The sequence below is a fragment of the Ambystoma mexicanum genome, chromosome 2q (assembly GCF_040938575.1).
Source record: "Ambystoma mexicanum isolate Mex_15411 chromosome 2q, UKY_AmexF1_1, whole genome shotgun sequence".
Taxonomy (NCBI): domain Eukaryota; kingdom Metazoa; phylum Chordata; class Amphibia; order Caudata; family Ambystomatidae; genus Ambystoma; species Ambystoma mexicanum.
Genome location: NC_090924.1, coordinates 249,613,772 through 249,638,642, shown reverse-complemented (window position 1 = coordinate 249,638,642; position 24,871 = coordinate 249,613,772). Strand labels below are relative to the sequence as shown.

General features: G+C 48.2%; 1 protein-coding gene across 10 annotated transcripts in view; it reads left to right on the top strand.

The window, feature by feature from the left end:
* SUN1 (Sad1 and UNC84 domain containing 1) overlaps positions 1 to 24,871 on the top strand; it is a 1,235,850-nt gene that overhangs the window by 840,415 nt on the left and 370,564 nt on the right. For all 10 annotated transcript variants that reach the window (XM_069647232.1, XM_069647226.1, XM_069647231.1 and 7 more), the window contains one exon: positions 14,252 to 14,336. In XM_069647232.1, coding sequence (XP_069503333.1) covers positions 14,252 to 14,336 — 85 coding nt within the window. The remainder of the gene's footprint in view (positions 1 to 14,251; positions 14,337 to 24,871) is intronic.

The window sequence follows — 24,871 nt, the reverse complement described above, 5'->3', positions numbered from 1 at the left end:
TGATACCTTGAAGACTCTGCAATCCTTCCTAGGTTTTGCAAATTTCTATCGGCGGTTTATCCAAGACTTTTCAGCCATTGCCTCTCCACTTACTAAACTAACCAGCACTAAAAGTTTGTTTGAATGGAACGAGGAAGCTCAACAGGCTTTTGAGGCCTTAAAATCTGCTTTTACCACGGCTCCCGTCCTTCAACATCCGGATCCCTCTTTGCCTTTCATTGTAGAAGCAGATGCTTCAGATGTGGCACTGGGAGCTATCCTGTCCCAGCTTTGCCCCGAGTCTGCTGGTTTACATCCTGTTGCGTATCACTCCAGAAAATTCACCTCTTACGAGAGGAATTATACGATCACAGAACGGGAATTGTTGGCTGTAAGAGACGCCTTTATGGTATGGAGACATCATCTTTTGGGGTCTTCCGAACCAGTTCAAGTGTTTACTGATCATCGGAATCTCCTGGCACTGCAATCAGTGAAGTGTACCACGGCACGTCATGCCAGGTGGCATGAATTTTTCGCCATGTTCAACTTCACCATTACCTATCGCCCTGGTTCTCTGAATTCGAAGGCTGATGCTCTTTCCCGCATCCATGGAGTCCCTGAACCATCCGAGCTTAAAGGAGCTCTTCTATTACCCAATCAAGTGGTGTGTGGGTGTACCTTGCGCCCCTCTCTGAAAACAAGGATACAAGAATGGGTGAGAACTACTCCCTCCGAGATTTCTAACCTGGGGTTGGAGGTCATCAATTCATTGCCTTATAAGAAGAGTAAAATATATGTGCCTGACTCCGACACAAGACACACCGCCATACAATGGTGTCACGATTCAGCGGTAGCGGCACATCCAGGTACTGGGAAAACTATTGACCTTTTGAGAAGGTGGTGCTGGTGGCCCTCCATGTCACACGATGTTCGGGAATACATCGTTTCTTGTGCCACTTGTGCACAGTGCAAACATCAACCGGGCAAACCGGTGGGCCTGCTTCAACCCATGCCTATTCCAGACAAGCCTTGGTTTATGGTCTCGATAGATTTCGTAGTAGAGCTTCCGGTAGTCGACGGCTACGACACTATATGGGTGGTCGTGGACTATTTCACTAAATCAGCCTTGTTTGTACCCTGCCAGGGGATTCCTTCTGCTCCGGTTTTGGCGGAACTGTTCTTGAAGAACGTCTACCGAAGATTCGGTCTGCCTTCCATTCTTGTTACTGACCGGGGACCACAGTTCACTTCTCGTTTTTGGAGAGCCGTGACTTCAACGTTGGGTATAGACGGCAGGTACTCTAGTGCATACCATCCGCAAACCGATGGGCAAACAGAGAGGCTTAACGCCACCATGGAACAGTATCTACGATGTCTTACCCACCAACGCCAAGATACGTGGGTTTCTGTTCTACCTCTGGCCGAGTTCGCCTACAATAACTCTATGCATACGGCGACAGGTGTATCTCCGTTCTTTGCACTATATGGCCAGCACCCCCGTTCTTTGCCCAGTATTGCTGATTGGCCATTACAAAATCCGGCTGCCTCTGGTTGTCTTAGGAACCTATCAGATACCCACGCTATAGTTAAGAGTCAACTATTACAGGCCCAGTCACGTACTAAGTCATCGGCAGATGCACATCGCTCACCGGCTCCTAACTACCGACCGGGGATGAAGGTCTGGCTGTCCACAAAAAATCTACGCCTGCCTGGTCGAAGATCCTTGTTGCCTCGGTTCGTGGGTCCCTACAGCATTCTGCAGGTTATTAACCCTGCGGCCCTCCGATTGGCTCTTCCTGCAAAATGGAAGGTACACCCGGTATTCCATGTCTCTCTAGTGAAACCATGCCACCCATCTACCAGACTTCCTGCTCATCCACCACCGATTAGGGTGCGTGGTTTTGATGAATATGAGGTGGGTGCGATCTTGGATACCAAAGTCCGAAGGGGCAGACGTCTCTATCTGGTCGATTGGAAGGGCTATGGTCCCGAAGACCGTACGTGGGAACCTGTGGGTAACATCCATGCTCCGGCCCTTTTGTCTCGTTTCTGGTCTGCTCGGGGGGTGACACCCCCTTTGAGGGAGGAAACTGTCATGTACCGGCGTGTAAGTAGTGTCAAGAAACGGATGCATAGCCCTTTAAGAACACTACAACCAGGGGCTTGGAAGTTGGCATGGCAACGCTGGCGTCCTCTCAGCGTTTCCCACGGTCGACGCTGGAAGCCGCGGAACGCTGTCATGTGACCTCACCTTTATATTCTCCGCCTACACTCCAGATCGGTGCTTCTGATTGAGAATTGGTGGCGCCTCGCATCTTGTACCTTGTATCCAGTTTTCCTTATCATCCCGGTTCTGTCCCTTTCCCTTCCCCTTCCCTCCAGCATTTCTGATTACCTCGTTGCCTCGACCCGGACCGTTTACCTGGCTTTGGATTTTGGACTGCCTTGTTCTTGTTTGCTGCTCGCATCATTCTTCGACCTCGGACCGCTCACGGATTTCCTAGCCTTCGCCCATTGGTTTTGGTTGCTCTTCGGTTGTCTTCTGGATCATCAATCATCTGGACTGCATCTGGGTATTTTGAGGAACTTTGGAACTTTTCTTGAACTTTGGATTGTTGACCTTGGAACTCTTGAACTTTTGGATTGTTGAACTTGGAACTTATGAACTTCCAACCTGGGGTTTCCTTGTGACGCACACTATCTAGTGTGTATTAGGCGTCCTCGTGCCGGCGGGATAGGTGGTATTCTGCATTGTGGACTTCGGAGTTCTTCTCTTCCTGGTTCCATCTGGTTCTCCCCGGAGTAACGGTAAGCCTAGGGGTTATCAGAATTGGGATCAACGTATTGCATTCTTTCTGTTGTGTTCGGGGTTGGTCAGAAGGGCGGTTGTTATATGATCTGTATTGTGTTAACTCCTCACTTACAGATCCAACGCCTGTCCTCGGCTACTCGTACCACCCTGACTTCTGCATTACAACTCCTGCGTCCTCAGGGTCTCATCAGGTATCCGTTCTTTCCTCTGATTGATCGCTCTGGCTGTCCATTCCTGGGGCCAGAGGGTTCCATCGGGAGGAAGAACTCTTCGGCTACACGACGTGGGCAACTGGATTCTGACACGAAGAACAGTCCAAGGTCGCAAAATCCGTGATCAAAAACAGTTAAACCAAAGCGCTACACAATCCTCAAGAGATCAGCTGTGAAGCGCTGGACCCACGTTGCCAAGATGCTTTTAAACTGATTAAGTAACCACGTCATGTGTCTCATGGACGTGTGAAACGTCACGTGGTCACGGGACGCTGGATGTTCGTTGCCGTGGGAGTCTCCGTGGGCGTGACCAGCCGTGAGCGCGCCTCCATGGTAACTGCCAGCGAAACAAAGGACGGTAGACGCCGGGGCTACAGGCTGATGTCCTCCTACGCCAGGCAAACTGCTGGTTCTTTCTATGTGCAAGGACTGCTTTTGTTAGGTGTGGTGTGGGGCGTGTGGTCGTGCGGTTTTTAATGGAGCGAGCAATGGGAGACGTGACACATAAACCATTTAAACCCATTTCTACGGCGAATCTTAAGTACCTTTCATGTAAGGCTGCTTTTTTGATTGCAGTGACTTTGGCAAGGCGAGTAAGCGCGCTTCAAGTTTTGTCCATGGAACATCCGTTCCTTACCTTCCATAAGGATTAGATTGTGCTCCGCACTCCTGCTTCTTTCCTTCCTAAAGTAGTGACTGATTTTCATTTGAATCAATCTATCTCATTACCTGTCTTTTTTCCGAACCCGGCCTCAGATGCCGTGAGAGTATTACACAATTTAGATGTCAGACAAGCTCTGAAGTTCTGTCAGTACAGAAGAACTGAAATCAGGGGCTCATCTCCACTCTGTTACGTTGGGAGAACCAAGGGGGAAACCTGCTTCAAAGGCTGCTATCTCCCGATGGAGTGCCTCCTGTATTTCAGAAGCGTATACCATTCAGGGCCTTCAACCTCCGAAGGGCATTCATGCCCATCTTGTACGTGGCAAAGCGGCTGCTATTGCTTTCCTAAAATATGTCCCCTGGGAGACAATTGCCAAGGCAGCTACGTGTGCTTCTCCATCAGCTTTTTGTAAGCATTACTGCTTGGACCGGAGTCTCACTTCGGCCAGGCTGTTCTTAAAAAACGTTTTCAGTAAGGAGGTTCCATCCACCCGTATTACCTGTGAGGAGTGATTTGGAATCTCCCACAAGTATGGAGGAAAGGGGACGGGGCAAAGGAGTATAACAGTTACTCACGGTAGTAACGACCTTATTCTCTCTGATGCCCACCACTCCATACTCTTCTATAATCCTCTTTTTGAACCTCTTCTGCTTTCAGCACTATTGCCCACTCCCCTCGCCTGCTTACTCTCCATTAACTTGGGTGTTGCAAATCTGCTCTCGCCTGGATCATCTCCTACCTGGAAGTTTGCTTCAGTGCCACAGTTCAAAATCATTTTGGTGGATAAACCCTCAAGCCCAAACTCTTGCATAAACCTGGGGAAATGCCATAGTTATTTGACTAATCCTTTACTTCACTTGCCATCATTTGTCCTCACTACCCCATGATGTATGTAAACCAAATGTTTTACCTCTTTCCGACCCATACTCCTTGTACTGAAAAACCCTTTTCGCAAATCCACTTGAAAATATTCCAATAATCTTATTGTCCATTGCTGAGCACCAGTCTAATAACTCATTTGAACTTCTCAACACAACCCATTCCCCTTTTCCATAATTTGAAGCAGTATGTGTCTCTTGTGGTACTCCCGATCTTATTTGTTATTGCATGGTGCACATTTTCACTTAAAGTATTCATGCAGTGTTATTTCGGTTCCATGTGAAAATTCTGTTAAAATGCTGGTGCTGGCATTCCCTTTTTTCAGTGTGTTAAAAGGTTTTTGTACCACCCTCTGAGGATGCTACAACCCCTAACCCTATGGTGAAGGCTTACGCACCTGGCCAAAGATCTTGTATGTAACGTGGTCAGAGCATAGAGGCTTAATTAACCTGCAAGTAGGGGTAGGGTAGTAGATTGACGGTTATGATTGGTCCACACAACTGTAGGACATATCCTACACAAATATACTTTAAAATTAGAATTTATGAAAGTAATATAATACAGTTGGGTTAATCAATTTTTTAGGTATTAATACACAGTAGTAAAAAGATACCATATCATAAAAAGTCATGACTATACAAGGACACTGCGTATCCCAGTGTCTGCATGTAGGCCCTCTACCATAGGTGAGCACCTAACATAAATAACAAGTGAGTGGGGAGAACCAGGGAACCATACAACTTAGCAAGCCCCCTATGTGCCTCTTGCCATACTGTAGTTTCCTATAGACACATCCCAACCCTTGTATATGTGGAAGGCCCTAACCCTAATGGACATCACCTTACACAAATAGGTAATATATGGGAAAAGGTAAACCCAATTTTACCAACTGAAAAAATGATTTACTGAATCGCTAAGGCCTAAACAGTACTCCTTTTCATTTGAACACCAATCTTTAAGGCAGAGAGCTAATAAAATAGTTGGCTTCCAAGAAGTAGTGACACTTTTTTTCAGCAGTTACCTGATTCATACATTTCAAGGGAAAAATTAGTTGGTACAAATGGTCACAATGTTAGTCTGATCGAAGACTTACATAAGAAGACTTTAAAAATTACAGTTAAGAACCAAAAATACCAAGCTTGGTCCATAGCTCGCTGAACTGTTAGTTGATCTCTGAAAAATGCCCAGGGGCTGGTAAGTAAATGAGTTGCAGGTCAGTTCACAGTTCCATTGGAATGAATGGGATAAAATTCAATGGTCATAGGTTTGGCAGAAAAAGTCACAAAACCACAGCGCTTGTATGAATAAATATTAAGAGTGCACATAGGCTGCAGGTGCCTGAGAGGTGTGGGAGTACTGCCAAGTACAACCCACTTTTGTGGAAACAATTAGAGCACGGGCAATTCTCAGTCGCACTGCGCCCAAGAGTGCAATATGGGCATGTGTTGCAAGTAATTGTAGAGAGATGTGGTTATAAGTCCGATGGATTTATTTGGCACTATCCTTCATTCAATTTATCTTAGGCCCCATCTCCCATTTACAGCCTCGGATGAAGAGTCGGTTTAGACTCGAAACACGTGTCGGGCTACTTTGCAAATTAATCCATCGGACTTGTAACCACATCTCTCTTCAATTACTTGCAACACATGCCTATATTGCACTCTTGGGCGCAGTGCGACTGAGAATTGCCTGTGCTCTAAAATTCAAGGGTCATCCACTTTAGTGGAGCTGAGTCTGTTTGACCCCCACAAGTGCAGATGCTGCGACCGACCACCCAAGGGAAGGCCGCAGGATTCCCCAAAAAAGTGTGCAAAAGGTCTGAAGATGGTCCCATGCCCCAGAGGAGGAAGAGGCAACAGAACAAAAGGACCAATATAAGTCTTTCAGATTCCCAGTAAAGAGAGACTCCAAGGAATCTCTGCCCTGCACTAGAGGGACACCTAGGGGGTCACCCTCCCCATGCCCTAAAGGTAGTTAATGACGTTACTAGTTACGGTAAAAACGGCTCCAGCAGAATGAAACAACCCGACGAGTAAATTGCTCCTTCCCACAGGTGCGGTTTTCAGGATTGGGATATAGAGCGATTGACACATGGGCAAATTAAGGCACCTGCAACCCACGAAAGAAACAAAAGCTCTTCCCAGCAAATCTACCTTCAAGACAGGAGTGACAAATCAGATGAGTAAGACTACAAGAAGATAAAGGAACTGGGGGGAATGGCTTTCAGGAAAGAGAAAATGGCTGGTGGCATCCTCAACATCCCAAGCTGAAGATCTGGTGGGTAGTTGTGGCTTCAACCACCTTCAGGAATTGTGCAGCAACCCTCAGCCAATCTGAACATTCTCATAATACACGGTAGGTGGCTGCAGTAAAACTGCCCAGAAGCAAATCTGGCATGGAGGACTTGGCCCACCAGTTGAGCGGCGACTGCAGGAGATTTCTGGGGGCCTGGACTGGACCTCCAGGGGCAAAAAACCCAACCACTGTACCTAGCGGGAATCGCAGCAAAAATCTCATCCAGCAGTTCTGCTTCTTCAGGAAACAAAGGGTGCAACAGGGGCAGGACAAAGCCTAAATACATTTGCACAAAGAGGCTGGCTCAAGCCCTGCCCCTTGTTAGGCAGAAACCTGTGCAGTTCCCTTAGGGACCACTGCAACAAGTTTAAGACTACCGTTGTTAGCAGTAAACCCAATTGGTAGCAGTCTGTACCACCCAGATTTACCTGGTAGCTGTGGCTGAGCAGTCAGACTTCTCTCAAGAAGAGTTAGGCAGTATATAGAGTATACACAATAGGGCCAAAAATACAGTAGCACAAGCAAACACTGACCAGAACTTTGGTATAAAAGTATATAATTATTTATTTTAAAACACACTTATAAAAATACACTGTCACTAATGTGTCAAGCAAGTTCAGACAGTCACTAGAAATATATACACCTCCCTAATTATTTGACAAGTCTAGGTTGAAGAACACCACTTATCAACACAGAGGTGAGCGCTTAACCAAGATGGCACTCCAATAATTTGTTTAAAAAGGTAGCGAAAAGGCAGAGTATGGAAAGAACACAGTACCAACACTTTTAAGTACCCACAGATAGTTAGAAAAGGCAGGGTCTACTGTAGAGCAAAAAGTTCATAGGCCAGGTCCACTCTTGGAGAGAGCAAGGCGGAATGTGCCCAAGATAACACAGTTGAAGTACACTTTAAAAGTCTTTGCAGATAGTTCAAAAAGGAGTTGGATTAGTTCAGAAAGGTAATGTTAATGGGTCAGAGGTCCCCCCAGGATAGAGAGTCAAGGATTTACGGGACACCTTGAACAGTCTGTTGCAAGGGAGACCAGGCGGGACACAGTACCTGAAATGGTGAGAAAGCTCCAGCGGGGGCAGTTCCTGGCAGCGGGTGCAAGTCGGTGCTTCGTCCAGGGGAAGAGAAGATCTCGACGTGGAGGAAAGCTGGAGGTCGTTGCACTGCCAGGGAAGAAATCAGCCGCGGAGTTTCCTGGTTAAAAGGTACTACCCTTTTATTCGCGGTTGTGGTGAAGCGTGGCTATCCGGCCGCTGGGCTGCTTGGCACGGGCGATTCGACCTCGAGACGATCCAGGAAGGCGAAAAAGGCGAACTGGTTAACCCCACCAGCTCGAAGGAAGAAGACTCTCCTGGAAGAAGATCTTCTCTGTCGTTGGGAAGTGGTGAGTTTGGTTCAGCAGGCGTCCACCGGTGGTGTCGTCATTGCAGGTCGGTGCAGCTTCTCCCTCTTTGGATTCTTTAGGTCCTCAACCGACTTCTGAAGTTCCAGTCCCCAAAGCCCTGCTTTTATGCAGAAAACCCCCATTCATCAGTCCTAGCTGTTACTCAAACATGCAAAGTGGTGAGCCGGGCGGCTCACCACTAGGCCAATCACACAAGAGTGCGACTTGAGTTGCAGAGGCAACTCGGTCCAGGGTGCCTATTCCCCCCTCCCAGACAGAGTGGAACCACTTTTGGAGGCTTCTGTGCAGAAGCCCGCCAAAAGTGGAACAAAGGGCTCGACTTGGGTTGGAGTTACAGAGGCGAACACAAATGCCATTTTAAAACCGAGTCCTGGCAAAAAGACCCAACCAGGGAATAGATATTAAATAAATAACCCAGCGGTATCTTTAACATTGCACCAAAAAAAGTGGTGCGTTTAAAATGAATGGGAAAATCCCATAGGAAATATTCCGGTGGAATATTTCACGTGGTAACCACTGCCACCAGCCAGAAACTCGACAAGGGGGGACTGGACAGTGCCCCCTTGAAAAACAGACCCAGGGGCAATCGAATTACCCCTACCATCACTTCCACAATATGATGGTTTGTACTGGTTCTGTTCACAATTTAAGACTAGTAAAGTCAATGGTGACTTTACATGCCCTGGGAGACAGTAGTCCGTCCCAGGGTATGGCGTCTGTTTGGGGGTCACTATGACACCCCGGTGTTACTACACTGAGGGTGCTGTGTAACACACTTACCAAAAACACATGAAGCCCTATGGAGTAAAAAAAAACATAGCCCATAAAACGCATTACAAAGTCAAAGGACATTCTCAAATCATACCTAAGAGTGGGAGAAAGAGTCTCACTCTTAGCAGGAGGAAAAATTAAACCCCAAAAAATCCAGCAAAACTGCTGGGGGACTCACTAGGTTTGGGAAATTAGCCTTTACAGAGAATTCTCCCTAACACCCCTGACTCACCCTAAAGGGTCTTGTTGTTCAGTAGGACTGTCACATAGCAGTAGCCACCTCAACAGGAAGTGAGAGTATAGTTCAGGGAGATATACTGGCCTAAACCAGTTAGGACCAACACACAGGCTGCCATTGTGGGCTCACAAAGAGCCCACATGGTCGGAATGGCCATTTGAGGCCACTTTGTGATCCCCTAGAAAGAAGGATGCCCTGAAACACAAAATGCCTGAGATCATATTAAAACAAAACCATTGGTACCCCCAAAAGCTACCAGGAAAATAAAATGGGCTACTTGTGCAGCAAAATACACCCATAGGGAAGCCAAAATTAAAGTAAAGCTGCCATCATCCTAGGGAAGAAAGGTAGAGCATGCGTCACCCCTCGGACTGGATGCTGTAGGGCCAACCCAATACCATATATAAAGATGTAATGGCGGGACATCAGAAGAAGTCTCCCTGGCGTGACCAATAAGGGATCAAGGAACGAACAAAGACTGAGAGAAAAGTAAAAATGAGGCGCCCCAAAAAGGGGCCCTAGAATCCCCAAATAAGGAATTACTTAGCACAGAGGATGCCCCCATATTTTACAAACCCATTCCAACTATGCCCCTTGTCTCACTTTATCTGGGGATGAGTGGTGTTCGCCTGGAATATTGCAGCCTCCGCTTTTATCAACACCATTCCAAGACCCCACCTCTTCCTGCTCTCACCCGGGTGCTATTGACAAACCTGGAACTGCAGAAGTTGCATGATCATTTAAATATTTGAATTGAAAGTTAAATGTATTTAGATTCTCCAACATAGCCTAATGGAGCACTGGGATTGCTGGCGGTATTGCAGTGGAGATAAGTGTTGGTAGCATATACTTGCTAGCTAGTAAAACTACAATGCTGGTGCTGGTGACCGTTGGACTGAACAGTGTACCTCAGTGATCAAAGGTGGCGTTGTCTCAGCTCACCCACTGAACATTATATCTTTCTTGTCAGATAAGTTTAATTCTTTTGTATCACTATAAGAATGAATACACACTGCACATCTGCAATCTAGAAAGACCATCTGCCCTAATAACAGCCACCTACTTATCTGTGTGTTTGACATCTGCTCCACACTATCAAGTGTATTCCTTCATGTGTGCATACACACTTGAAGACACTGTCTCAGAATTGTTTGAAGTGGTTTAGCTCTTTCTTGTAGTCAAGATGATTTGGTTTGCTTGATGCCAATAGCGGCCAGAAGCTACTTTGGACTGCACTGGCAAACATGCACCATACAAACTTGCCTACTAGACATTCATTGTGTTTGTAATGTGTTATGATGAATCCTGTGGAGTCATCACTGATACCCAGCCTGAGATCGCCTATCATGTGGACAGCAGCTGCTACCTGATCCTAACCCAGGGAGTGATATTATGAAGGAGGATCACATGGGAGGAAATAGCTGTCGGTGAGATTTGGTGACCCGATTAAGAGAGATGCATTATTCTTCCCTTTCATGTGAGGAAGACCCATTAATTCCTAAATTCCTGATGGCATGTCATTATATGTTGGGACCGTTTTTTTTTTTAAGGCCAGCTAAGGGTTTAGCACAACCATTCAACTGAGACAGTACAAGACTCCACTCTTATAAGAAGGCTGTACCACCTGAGTATATGCTATCATAGAGAGAGCAGCCAGGCTTATCTTAGGAGGGGGAGAGGGCTGTAGGAAGGTCCAAACAATGTGTAGTTTACCAAGGGTTCAACAGAAACACTTAGAACCAGAAGTATTATAACAAATAAAGGTTTATTATTAATACAGTTAGGCCAAGTTAAGTCTTGGGTTAAGTACTTTGTCATAGTCATCGGCACATTATAAAAACACAACACAATGCTTGAAGGTACACATACCAAAGCATAAACCTTGTTTAGAACACTAACAGTATTTCTAGGCAAATCAGACCTTATCAAACACATTTAGTATAGGACACACCTATTCATGTGGAGTAAAACCATCAGTTACTTTATGATTACTTTCAGTAATACAAGGGTAGTAGACCCAATCAGTTGTGTAGTGCCACTCGGTTAAGGAATCACTTAGAAAACCAACCTGCAAGTATACTTTCCTGAATAGTGGGACACTAATTCAAGGAACAGTAGAAACCTATGACCACATTCAGGATAACACAATACTAGTCGAGTAAGACTTTTTGGTGTAATAAACATTTACAGTTGCTTTTCAGCTCAGTGGAACATAGACTAAGGTAAGCAAGAACTCTTTACACTAATATAGGATTACACCAGGCAGACCAAGGTCAGCTACACCTAGATTACACTTTTTAAGAATGGCACACAGCTATTCTAGACAGGTAAAACCTAATGTTGTAATGTACGATTACAGTTGCTTTTCAGGTCAGTGGGACACTGACTAAGGTAAGTGATACCGTACTAACTTTTTAGGATGCCCCATGACAGACCAAGGTAAGTTAAAGCCATATATGTTTTAAAGGAGCTATCAGCAACTTAAAGGTAGGTATAAACCTTAGACCGTGGCGGAGGGGGTGGGGGGTAGTATGGATTCAGGCACCCTTCCTTGGGATATGATTGCTTGCAAGTCACTTTGAGCTTTTGCTGGTCTCCTCTCCCCGCCAAAAAAGCCTATTAAAAAAATAATTTGCAAAATGGTGGGAAATAAAGACCCTGAAACAATACCTTGAAATGGGTAGAATACCAAGCAGACTTAGAATATGCATTTTTCCTTCATTGAGGAAAATGGCAGACGCGGCCTTAATGATTGGCAACGACTTCTAGTCGCAACATTTAATGAAATGATGAGAAGAAGAATGAACCAATCGGAAATTGCACTTGCTAAAATTCTGGAAGAGATCAAAATGATCAAAACAGAAATAGAAACCCATAAACATTCCAGAGGCCAATTTCAAAAGCTATGAAATTCTGGATAAAACATTAGCTGAATTTGCCACAGAAATAGAGGAACCACTGGAATAATGATCAGTGGAAGCAAATTATTACTCATTTTGAAGAATATATTGGTTAAATTAATTGAGTCATGTTAAAATCTGGAGAATTTTCAAATAAAATATCCCTGGAAAATGGTTTGCATTAACTTCAACTAAATTAACTTTATGAACTTTGATGAAGATTGAATTCTTAAACCCGTACACACATGACCTGAAAAGAAAATGTTCACACAGAGAAAATCAATTAAGTTCTCTGACCTACCTGTGATTTAATCAAACTACAAGCAATTCTTGTAGCCCTTTTGATCAATTCACTGCCTGATTGGTTGAATGGCCTTTGATGAAGATCGAGTGAACAAAATTGGTGATGGACTCAAGTAAAACTAAGCACTTTACGCAATAAACTTTATATACTGTTAATCACTTTTGTTAAAATCTTTTTTCGTCCCCTGTGAAACTCCATTAAATAATAAAATTAAATTTGATGTTATGACCTTGAAAAGTTATTGTGCATAAACATCTACAATTATAATAGGATAACTACTGTCTGTCCCTTCTTGGTGACCTCCTGTCCTTTAAGGCGGAGGGAATCAGGGGGCACCCACAGTGGAATCCTGCTTGTCCTGTCCCATTCGGGGTTGTTAAGCTTAGCAGGCTCACCTCCTAAAGGACAATCCTGATCTGCTGTCTGCATGCAGCATACATCCAGGAGTAATGGGTCCTGAAGATGGTAGTTGTACAGCTCGTGGCTTCGCCATTTTAACTGATGCACACACCTGACTTTTTGATCACCATAACATCGGCCAGGAGGTTGACTGAGTTACAAGCTCTGTCTGCCAACAGACCAAAATATTCACAAAGGACAAGGTCATGCTTGGAGGTGGAAGGGCAGCTGCATAGACTGGACACAAGGAAGGCTCTGAGCCGTAGGATGAACACAGAATAGACAGCCAACTGTTTGTGGCTTTTGGCCATGCATCTAGAGGGGTGTATGTGACCAGGCAGACTATCCTCCGATGGATTGAATCATACATCAGAATTTTAAGGGGCAGCGCAGAAAGCTCCCCTAGAGGATATTGTGACACATTTACTAGGGATTGTGCAGCTACAACAACTTTCTTGACTTTGTGCTCCTGATCCAGAAGATCCAGTAACTTGGTAACTCTGCACATGTTTGCAAAACATACCTGACTAGATTCAAATCCTAGGGTTGAAGACTTGTTTGGAAAATCTGTACTGCAGGACCCCTTTGGTTGAAACATTTTAAGATTGTGCTGGTGCATCCTAGCCCCATCCTTCCTACGTTGTTGGGTATTGCTCAGTGAATCTTTTACTCATCTGCAGAGGAGAGGGTATCCATTAGAAGAATAAGTTGTGTACCTTATGGCTAACGTTGGTTCTTATGGATAGGTCTCCTCTGGAGATTCCTCATCTGCCCACACTCCTCTGCTCAGTCACTGGAGTTTTCCAAGTCCACCTACGGCATAACGGATCCAGGAAACTGCTGATCCTGGTGGACGACACCACCTATATCCTGGATAATCACTTCCGGCGTAAGTTGCAAGGGTGCACTCTGGAGCACCACAGATATAGATGACACCTTTAAAAGTGTGATATTTAAACTTCCAAGGTCCCAACCTGAAAGCTGCACATTTCAAAGGAATCTGCAGAGGAGCCATCACAACCAACTTTCCTTTTAAGTTCTATAGCTTACATTTTTCAATGGATGTTTTATTCGGCCAGCTGGAAATAATGTTTGCCAAATAAGCAATTAGTTCTGCAAATCGTAATGTTGATAGATTATGCCATTGAGTGTGTTTTCGTTTTTTCTTCTTTTTACTGTTTGATCAGTGTTTAGATCAATGGATTAATAAATAAATGTAACCTTTTGTATAGTTGTAAAAACAGCCGTTTAGTTTGTGCTGACAGGAACAACTTAAAGTATCAAGACTTTAGCACCTTCCAGTTTACTTTTTAGTGTACCTTTAAATTACCATGCTGGAATTAAAGTGCTTGAACTATAAAACATGTTTTTCTATATTTGCAGCAAGCACGCATCATTGTAAACAATGCACTGAAGCTATATTCTCAGGACAAAACCGGCATGGTGGACTATGCTTTGGAATCTGGAGGTATATTTGGATGGATAAGCACAATGCGTTCATTTTTAATAGAATTTTACTGCTACTTTTTATGGTTTATTTCCTGAAAATTGCTCAAACTAGTTGTAATAATGCATATTGATGGCTTGGTGATTGAGTGCCGATTCATGCTGATGTGAGGTTTCTACATAAGGCACCTTATCCACAGTATGGTAGGATTGTTTCTTAGAGAATGCATAATCGGTTGAAAATGCACTTTTTGATTTAAGAACAGCATCATGAGCATGAAAAATGTTTTGCAATTGCATTTGTTTTGTGACCGCACACATGAACCAAAAGGAAATCCATGTATTGAACCTGGATGACTGGTTAGTCAAAGCAATCCTCTTCAAGCAGGGCTAGTAGCTCTCATGACTGCAGCTCTGTGTACAAGTCCAACAAGAGTCGGCATGAAAATTAATTTGCTATTTTGGTACAGCCCAGCTCTCTAAAACAGCTTACAGACTTTTTATACCAGTTTGGCTTTCCAGTGGGAGAGGAAAGTCCTCCAAATGTCCATGTTAGAATACAGTTTTCCAAAGCATCTCATAAAGTTCTGCTAACATTCGTCCATGTTTTCGTCAAGGTAAACCATGTCAAAACCATCAATTAATGTGTATGTCATCTCAGAATAACACCACACTTAAAACAAAACTTTTGGAGATAACGGCAATAAGTTTACCTTTACAAGCTTTTTTGTGCCATGTAGAACAGATGCTGGTTCTGACCTAGCTATTTAATTTGATCGGGTCACCCCAATTTGTTATGGTGTGAAAACACGGACTACTACCAGGGTAGTTATACAATATAAACAGGCAATATTCTTGCACTGGTACCTATTAAAACAATATAATGCACAATACTTCAAAAAATAAGTTATATTGTACAAAAATCTATTTAAAAAATGTCATAAAACATATACATTTCAAGGTGTAATTTCACATTTCAAATAAGTGTCCAAACTTCTAAAAACATATATAAAAACAGGAGATCATACAATTTGACACATCAAAACATTCCACAGATAATGAGTACTACTGTTGACGGCTGACATCAAGAACTAAAGTACATCTGAGCTATGTCTCCATTTTTTTACCCAACATGTTTCAGTCCTTTCTAATAACTCTCGGACATTCTTGAGGGGTGGAAACATACAAATATGTCTACTTCTCCACAGACACTTTAATGATGGTACATCCATTTTTTATTTTTTTTTATTTGTTTTATTTTTAAAAGTTTTTATTGGCATTTATACAAGTACAACCGTGTATTCATCCACAGTTTCACATCGAATAAAAACTTCTTATACTTGCAGCGTTATGGTCGAAAAAAAAAACTAAACAGAAACAAGCTACTTTCTTCACTTGCCAGGCATTATGCCCTTTCTAGTCTTAGTGTGCATGCATTATAATCAGAGTTTCAACATGGGCTTGCCCTTTCTTCCACCCAATGGCAGTGGCCAACCTGGTCAGGTTTTATCCCGGCTATTGCATCAGGGTCAAGTACAGTACAGAACACTCAGATGCCTTTAAGGGGGTTTGTCATCTGATGGGTGAAAAAGTCACTATAAACCGGGTGGAACATGTCCCAGACCAGTGCTTTGCAAGCCGCACAACTATTGCCCCCATCTGATCCCGATCTCTTATGTCCCCTCCATCCACACATTAGTTTCCGCTTCCACCCATCTTTCGAATTCCCTGTGCCATTGTGTATATTGCGGGCCCACAGCAGATTTCCAGGCCATAGCAATCGTTATTTTGGCAAGTTTACATGCCATGTCCATTAACTTGACCACATGTTTATATTTGCTGACTCTGGGGTATGCCCCCAGCAAGCATTCTTTCGGTAACCATTCGTATCTCGCTATTCCTATAGCTCTGCAGGCCTGTTCAATTCTTGCCCAGTATCTCTTCACCCGGATACACAACCAAAGTCTTCCATCCCACTCCATGGGCATAGGGGCTGTGCATTTTTGTTGAGCGCAGCTACCCTGTGTGGTGTCATGTACGGGCGGTATAATACATTCAGCTGTATCAATCTAAAATGAGCTTTTCTCGATACTTCCCTGTGGAATACCAAAATCTGTTCCCATTCCTTCTCCGTTATGTCTGTACCCAGATCTTTTTCCCATCGCTCTTTCAGTGTCACACTTTTGGGGTTCGGTCGATCTATCGGTGAGCTATACAATCTGGACACCGGCCTCCAACCATCATTCAGACTATACATTATGGTCAGCAGGGGGCTTGGTGATGGCTCTTCAGGCCATCCATACCACTTTTCTTTAGCAAACCTCGGAGTTCTCGGATACCGGAGAAATTGCCCACCTGGCACCTCTTCCTATGCTTGCAGTGATTCAAACTCCCTGTATACCCCTTCCTCATACAGATCGCCCCAGGTGTATATTCCCAGCCTCTCCCATCGTCTCAACATTGCTAGGTCTGTCCCATCCTTGCAGACATCTGCTGCAATCGGTGCCTCAGGTGAGTAGGAGTGCCCAAGTTTCAATAGTGCCACGACCCTCCCCTATATCTTCCTTCCCAATGTCACCACCATGGGGTGCTTCCCAAGCAACTCATTGGCACCCACAATATTTCTTTCAGTGTTGAGGGGACACCAATTGTTGTAGTAACACAGTTTCAGGTGTGGCCTCATCCGCCAACCATCTGACTATGGCTGAGTTGGGCCGCTAAGTAGTACCTTTCTAGGTCTAGCAATTGCACCCCTCCTTCTTTGTACGGTAAGCACATGTATGTAGTCGGCAATCTTCGGTAGTTCCTAACTCTGATGATCACCATTTCTTGACTGCGACAGCTTCCTTCTGAATAAACCAATAACACTCAATTAAAAATAGGCACCACTGTAGACCAATATGGTCATAATTTCATATTTCGACCATACTTTTACGTCCTGTCTCCTTTCCTCCATACTGTATAGGCGTCCCTTCCTAGGGACGGGAGACGGAACCTTTTTCACCAGAATAAACCACCTCCTTTTAAATATAGAGGTGCGCGGCCCTGGGAGCATGCGCTACTCTGACTTCAGCCTCTGGTGCCACACCCCAGTCCCCTTTTCCGCGTCGACGGGAACGGGCCGATTTCACCAGCCCTCCTATGTTTGGCTTCGGCCATGTAATACCACATGCTCTTCCCCGGATACTTCTATCTTTTTGTCAAATCAGGGACTTGATCCTTCGGCACCACGCTCCTCCCCGGCACATGTCGACTTCAGCGGGCTTAAGCAGGTGTCCAGCCTGCGAGGGGCTCTTTCCTACGTCCGACCCTCACGCTCTTTGCCTCTGCTTCCTTGACTTCAACCACGGCTGGGAGGGTTGTATCACGTGCGACGCACTGACTCCACGCGCACTGAAGAACAGGCTAGCTAGGTGGAGGGAGCTCTTGGAAAGGTCACCTCCAGAGGACTTGAAGAACTTCGTCAAACAGAGATCGAGGCCCAAGGTAGGGGTGCTGTTTTCCATTGCACCCCGTAAGGGTGACTCCTTCCCAAGGAAGCGCCCGAGCGGGCGGAACCTCTCTGGTTCTCACACCAGCACACGCACCAAGGCTAGTCCAGATACCGGCCTTACGGCCGATGGGGGTCATCAGATATTTCCAAAAGCAATGCTGAGGGACCGCAAGGTTCTTTTACCAGGTGTACACCCAAGGGGCAATGCCCTAATACCGGCCTAATGTCCGAGGGGGCGCCTGCACGCATCACTACCGGCGACACTGCCGAGGGCAATATGCCTTCTAGGCCCCGGCCTGAGGTGCAGGGTAGGTCTCTTGCTCCACCACCAACAGTCTTGGAGGAGGCTGAGCCTAGGGAGCTATGCACCATGACTTTGGCCCGCAGCTCGACAAAATGGCCACTCGCCAGACAGCACTGGTCCGATGCCACTTCTAGGAACGGAGCAGATGGGAGAACGAGTTTCAAGATGGGACTAGTATCAACCAGGTACGTGGCCTACAGTTTATCCATCAGCAGCACAGGGCATGTTCCCCCTTCAACCGAGACAGTGCTCTCTGGCCCCAGCAGCTCCCGGCCACTCCGTCAATATCACCTGCCACCTCTTCAGCCTCTGAAGACAGATTCTTTGAAAGGTTCCTGGCACTGATGCAAGCCCCTCAGATGGGGGCCAACCTGCAGGATGCAGTTAGGGACTTGCTCCCTCCGGTCACTCCACCGGCACCCATAGTCATTCCTCTTATGGCTCCGGTGCCACAGGCCCCAGCGCTACCTGCGCTGCCCCTGCCGGCTCCTTTGATTCCGGCTCCCCTGCCTCCCACAGTACAGGGTGGTTCCACACCAGTCTCCGCAGCAACCTCCAGCTCCGGTCTCGACACCGCAGCCCATGATGCCTAGCAATCCTCCACCCGCTCCGGACAAGCCGAATACCCTAGTGGACAAAAACGAGGAGGAGGACCCTGACACGTCGTCAGCAAAAGCCTTCCATGAATGGCTTGCAGGTTTGGCAGAATATTTGGGCCTTCCTCAACCAGAGGTAGAGCAGCCCGAGGAGGGGATCTTGGCAGAAGTCCTCACCCTACGACCCCCTAAAAGAGCGGGTATCCCGATGCAGAAAGATGTTGTTGCCTTGGCCAAGAAGGGGTGGTTCAAGCCAAACTCGGCCCAACCTGTCAATAGGCGCCACAACGCCAAGTATAGTCAAATGGAAGGGGATCCATCCTTGCTGTCAGTGCACCCTCCGCCACACTCTTCGGTGATCGATGCAGCGCCACTCTACTGTAAGCCTCAGTCGTCCTCGGCCACCTCATCCTCTGCGCTGCTAGGGAAGGAGGAGAACATCTTGCAGGCGTACGGGAAGAAGCTGTACTCCATCGCCTATCTGCACCTGCATCAATCCAACGCGAATGCCATGCTGGCAGCCGTTAACCAAAGGCTTTGGCGGGAAATAGACGTCCGTCCAGAACTTCCGGCTCTGGCTGGGCCATATGCATCGCCGCGGACATGAGGACTGCCTGGCTTTAGGCTACTAAGTTTAACCCTGACGTCCAGGAATGCATATTGGACCTTCCATTTGAGGCTAGTGACCTCTTTCGCTCTACCAACGATGAGGAACTACATAAAAAGAACAGCTTGCAAACTGCAAAGTCTTTATCCTAATGAAGGCCACGCCCAAGGCGTATACCCTGTCGCATTAACGCTCTGACAAAGGGCGGGCCTTAGGCGGTTTCCGGGGCTTCCAGGAACGGAGGTCGAGCAGGCACTGGCACAAACAACAAAAAGGGGCGGGGTTAGGGCTTTTTCCGGTCCCCCTCCATAGCAGCAGCCGCAGAAGGAAAGAAAGCATGACGCTTCCCTTCGGGTCCACGTGTCTCCGGTGGGGGGCAGGCTTGCCTTTCACATGCAATTTTGGTGCCAAAACTTTTCGGATCCTTGGATCCTCTCTGTAGTATCCTTGGGGTACCGTCTACCGGTCCCTCCCTCGCCTCCCTCCTCCCCTCCACTCGCACAGATTGGGACGACAACTCTGTTAGCGGAAATTTGGTCGCTCGTCGAGAGCCAGGCAGTCAAAGCGGTCCTAGCCTCTCAGAGAGGATTGGGCTTCTATTCCAGGATTTTCACCATACAAAAGAACAACCAAGCTGGCCTGAGAGTTGTTGGACCTATCCACCCTCAACCTCTCCCTCCCTCTGCAAAGATTCAAGATGGTTACGCCAGCACTCATTGCAGGGACACTAGACAAGGGAGACTGAATGTGCTCCCTGGAGCGGAACGCCTGTTATCTACATGTCCTGATTTGGCAACCACATTGCGCCATCCTGTGCTTCGGGATCATGGGCTGCCATTTCCAATACAAGGTGCTACCCTTTCGCCTCAACTCAGCCCCCAGGGTATTTACCAGTATTATGAATGCAGTGGCAGCCCTCCCCAGGGCCACCACATCTACCCATACCTGGACGACTGGTTCGTCAGGGCGAGATCTCCGGAGGCGGTTATCCACACTTCCTCCGCACTTCTGAACACACTCCGCGACCTGGGGTTTACGATCAACCTCAAGAAGTCTCAGCTGCCGCCTACGCACAGTCTGACCTTCCTGGGCCTCATCTGGGATACGAGCTCCGAGAGAGTGTTCCCCTCAGAGGACAAGATTACTGTCATCAAGAGGGCCACTACGCACTGCCTCACCCGAGATCGGCCTGGTAGTACCAACATCTATTGGGTATCATGGCAGCGGTCCTACTGGCCATTCCCCACACGAGGCTCAGGATGAGGAGAAATCAGCTGCACTTCGCAGCCTCATGGAATCGGGGCTCCCAAGCGGAGCTTGTCAGCATTCCTCATTCTCCCAACTTGGACCTCACATGGTGGTCCAGGGACTGCAATCTGCGGACGGGCAAGCCCTTCCGGCAGCCGGCCCCGGAGGTCACCATCAATGCGGACTCCTCCCTAGAGGGCTTGGGGGCGCTCTGGACAGCCACAGCGTACACAGTCTAGGCCCGGCATGAGTCTCATATGAACTGGCTGGAGCTCAAAGCCATCTGGCTAGCTCTCAAAGCTTTCCTTCCGCTCATCGGTGGCAAGGTCGTCCTTGGTACATGATGATGGAGTTGTCAGTCTGTATATGTCAACAAGCAGTGGGGTACCAGGTCCCCACCACTGTGCAGCCTAGCGGTCAGCATGTGGGAATGGGCCCTGCAGAACAACATCTACCTCACGGCCGTCCACCTCCCGGGGGAGGCCAACCTGGAAGCGGACAGGCTCAGCAGACTGGGAGCGGAAAATTACAAATGGCAATTGAACGACCAGGTGCTGCTGGAGATCTTCAGCAGATGGGGCATCCTCAAGTGGATCTGTTTGCCTCCTGGGACAACAGGAAGTGCCAACTGTTTGCGTCCTGGCAGGGGCATGGCCCCGGCTCCCTGGGCAACGCATTTCAGATATAGTGGGACAACATGACAGCGTATGCCTTCCCTCCCACACCCGTGGTCCACAGGGTGATCCGCAAGATAAAGGAATCTTGTCACCTCAGCATCATTCTGATAGCTCCACGGTGGCCGGCGAGACCATGGTTCTCCGAACTGCTCAGCCTTACGGACAGACCACCCATTCATCTTCCAATGGGGCCAGCCCATCTCCTAGCCCAGCACAGGGGTAGGGTCATCCACCCCGCCCCCAGAAGTTAGCCCTTGCAGCGTGGTTCCTGAGCAGGTCACGCTCAAGCACCTGAGCCTATCGCAGGCTAACCTGAAATCATTCAGGGCGCCGGGAGCAGGGCTACCAGGAGCCAATACAAGAGTAAATAGAATAGTTTCTGCCATAAGGTGGACTCTAAAGAGATTGACTCCCTTACGTGCATGCTGGATGATGTGCTACCATTCTCGGCACACCTTGCACACTCAGCTGTACGCGTGGACACATGCCACACCTATCTGGCAGCCATAGGGGCCTACAGGAATTCCGAAAAGGAGGTCTTCTCCTCTTCCAACCCGATAGTCAGGAGATATTTGGCGGGCCTGTTCAGGCTCTACCCGCCCATCAGAAAGCCACACCCTGTATGGGACCTCAATGTGGTGCTGGGCGCCTTGGCGCACAAACCCTTCGAGCCAGTGGCGTCCGCGGACATCAGGCTGGCCACCATTAAAACAGCTTTGTTAGTGGGCCTCAACTCGGCTCGCAGAGTCAGCGAGATCCAGGCTCTGGTGGCCTCGGAACCCTGTACTACTTTTCACAAGGTTATGCTGGTCATGCGGACACCTCCCGCTTTCCTACCTAAGGTACCATCCGTGTTCCATCTAAACGAGGAAACAGTCTTGCCTACCTTCTTCCCGGACCCCAAGGATGAGGCTCAGAGTCTTGCACTGTCTGGATGTCAGACATGCTCTGAAATTCTATCTGGACAGGACCAAGGGCTTCCGCAAAGAGGATGCACTGTTTGTCACCTTTGGGGGCTCCAGGCCCGGCTATCAAGCATCCAAGGCCTCTTGCACGATGGATGGTTTTGGCCATCAAGGAGTCCTACAAGGGGCAGCACAAGCCGATGCCAGCTAACATGCACACCCCTGCTGTCAGAGCCAAGGCCACGGCCGTTGCCTTCCAACGCCAGGTTCCATGGCAGGTTATCAGCAAAGCAGTCACCTGGGCCACCCCTTGAGCTTTCTGCAAGTACTGTTTGGACGCCGGCTCGAAGTCAGACGCAGCCTTTGGACAGGTGGTTCTAAGGAGCCTATTTGCTTAAGGAGGTTCTCCTCTCCACCCTGGGGCTACATTCAATTGTAATCACCCATACAGTATGGAGGAAAGGTGGACAGGACGTAAGAGTAATTAATAGTTCTCCAGCATGGGGTCTAGCATGGATTCACATGCTCATGAATATTCCCCGTCGTCAGGCTGGGAATCCTCGGTAAAGAAAAATCAGTATCAGTATCAGTTTCGTTTCTGATCTGTCTTTCGTAGTAGTAACCAATCACTGATCTCTGCGTCATACTGACCACAGCCAATGACTGCCATCTCCCTAAGCCCCGCCTCTGGCAGCCATCTTCAGATTTTTACAGCACGTTCAAGTGTTGGGATCCTCGTGCTATTGCTCTCGAGCGTTAGTGCTTTTTCGCGCTTTTTCTTAGGAAAATGTTCTCTCTTTCGGTCAAAAGAGCCTCAAGCTCCACCGTTTCTTTATCCGATCAACGGGGACCCGTGTCGGATTCTTCTACGCCCCTCAAGGGTGAAGATTTCGTCGAGCCACGCTTTTGGAGGACTCCAGAAGTTTCTCAGGCCCTTCTCGAGCATGGCCCAGGAGAAGGGAAGCTCGACGCCCGGAAAGCTGTTCAGGGTCTGCCCTGGATGCCAGCTTCAGAATGTCTTTAAGGAGGACGAACACTCCCTTTGCCTTTACTGCCTGCATGAGGGCAAGACGCATGTGAAGAAGGACTGTGCGTTTTGCGGCAATATGTCAGAGCGGACCATGAAGGACCGCCATCTGCGTCTCGCAAACTGGCTGGAAGGGAAGAGCCCGTCAGGCGAGAAGAAGAAGAAGAAGAAGTCCGAGCGGTCTTCTAAGACCTTTTTGAGGGCGCTCCTGTGACGGGGGTCCAACAGAAGGCCAAGCACCGCGAGTCCGCTGGCACCGGGAGCGCCGAACGGTCAGGCTCTACGGGCGCCAGGCAGGGCGCATCCTCCCCGGCGCCATCAACCACGAGCCAACGCTCTGGCTCGGGTAAGAGGAAGGCCGAGCACCCGGCGAAGCTCCTGTAGAGACCCCGGTCGTGCTCGAAGGCCCCATCGGAGGGGGAGTGAGATGGTGACCCACCCCCCAAGGAGAAGGCGGTGAGCGCACTTAAGGTGGTGAAAGCCTTGATCCATCCGGCCAAGGCCTCTATCGAGACAGTCGCGGCGGCCCTGGCTCAGCCTGTGGAGGCTACACCAGTGGTGGCGACCTCGGGGCCCAGAATCTCCCTGCCACCGCGGAGGGAGTCCTCTTTCATGCCCATCGACAGGACCCCCGTGAAACCTCCGACGGAGAAGAAAAAGGGGAGGCAGGAGGTTGTCGTGGATTCGGCCTCAACCTCTGAGGAGGAGCTGATAGAAGTCTTAGGCCACGGCGCTGGCGTGGAAGAAGACCATCCTGTCGGGAGGGACCCCGACGTGGGAGACGACGAGAACATCGAGGGTGCCGACGGGGCTCCTGATCGCCCATCGGAACCCCCTCAACCAGTGCCACAAGACAACTCGGCGGCCATTTTGTTGGCATACAGTGCTTATGCTCGGAGATAAGGACGAGACTGCCGTTACCACCAACGGAGCAACCGCTCCCGACGGGTGTCCCGGAGCCAGGCCCTTCTGGGAGCCCTCCTCTTAAGAGAAGGATTCATCCTCCACCTCCTTTTCAACCATCGCGCCCTGCTCAGCCCTCCTCCCCGTCCACGCGTGGGGATGATACGGGGACTGACACGGCCGCGACGGGTACAGACGACGAGGTTTACGACGAGGATCTCCCGTCGTCACCTCCCACCCGGGCTTCCCCGCCCAACGAGATTGGATAGTTTCACGCCATGATCGCCAGGGCACCCGAGCTTTTCCAGCTCTGCCCGGAAGAGACGAAGGAAGGTTTCCTTTATCAACGGCGCGAGACCAAGAGGAAGACGGTCCTCGCTGTACCTCTACTGGACGATATCTGGGATGAGGGTCTCTCCCTCCTCAAGAACCCATCCACAACGCCGGCGAGAAGGGATCGGTACGAGAAGAAGTACCGGGTCCCGGACGCGGCCCCCATGTGCCTTCGGGCACAGCCGACCCCGGACTCGGTCGTCTCCGCGGCGGCCAGGAAGAAAGCGGGGGGGGGCGCGGCCTCTACGTTAAGAAATTGGACACGATGGGACGCAGAGTCATCTCATCGGCAGCAACGACGATTAAGGCTGCCAACGCCTTGGCTATCGTAGCCCGCTACGACGGAGTTGTGGTACAAACTCGCCCCCCCTGCTGGACTTCCTACCAGACGACAAGAGGGCGGAGGCCCTAGAGATCTTGCAGGAAGGAGAAGTGGCGTCGGACCACGCCATTACGATAGCGAC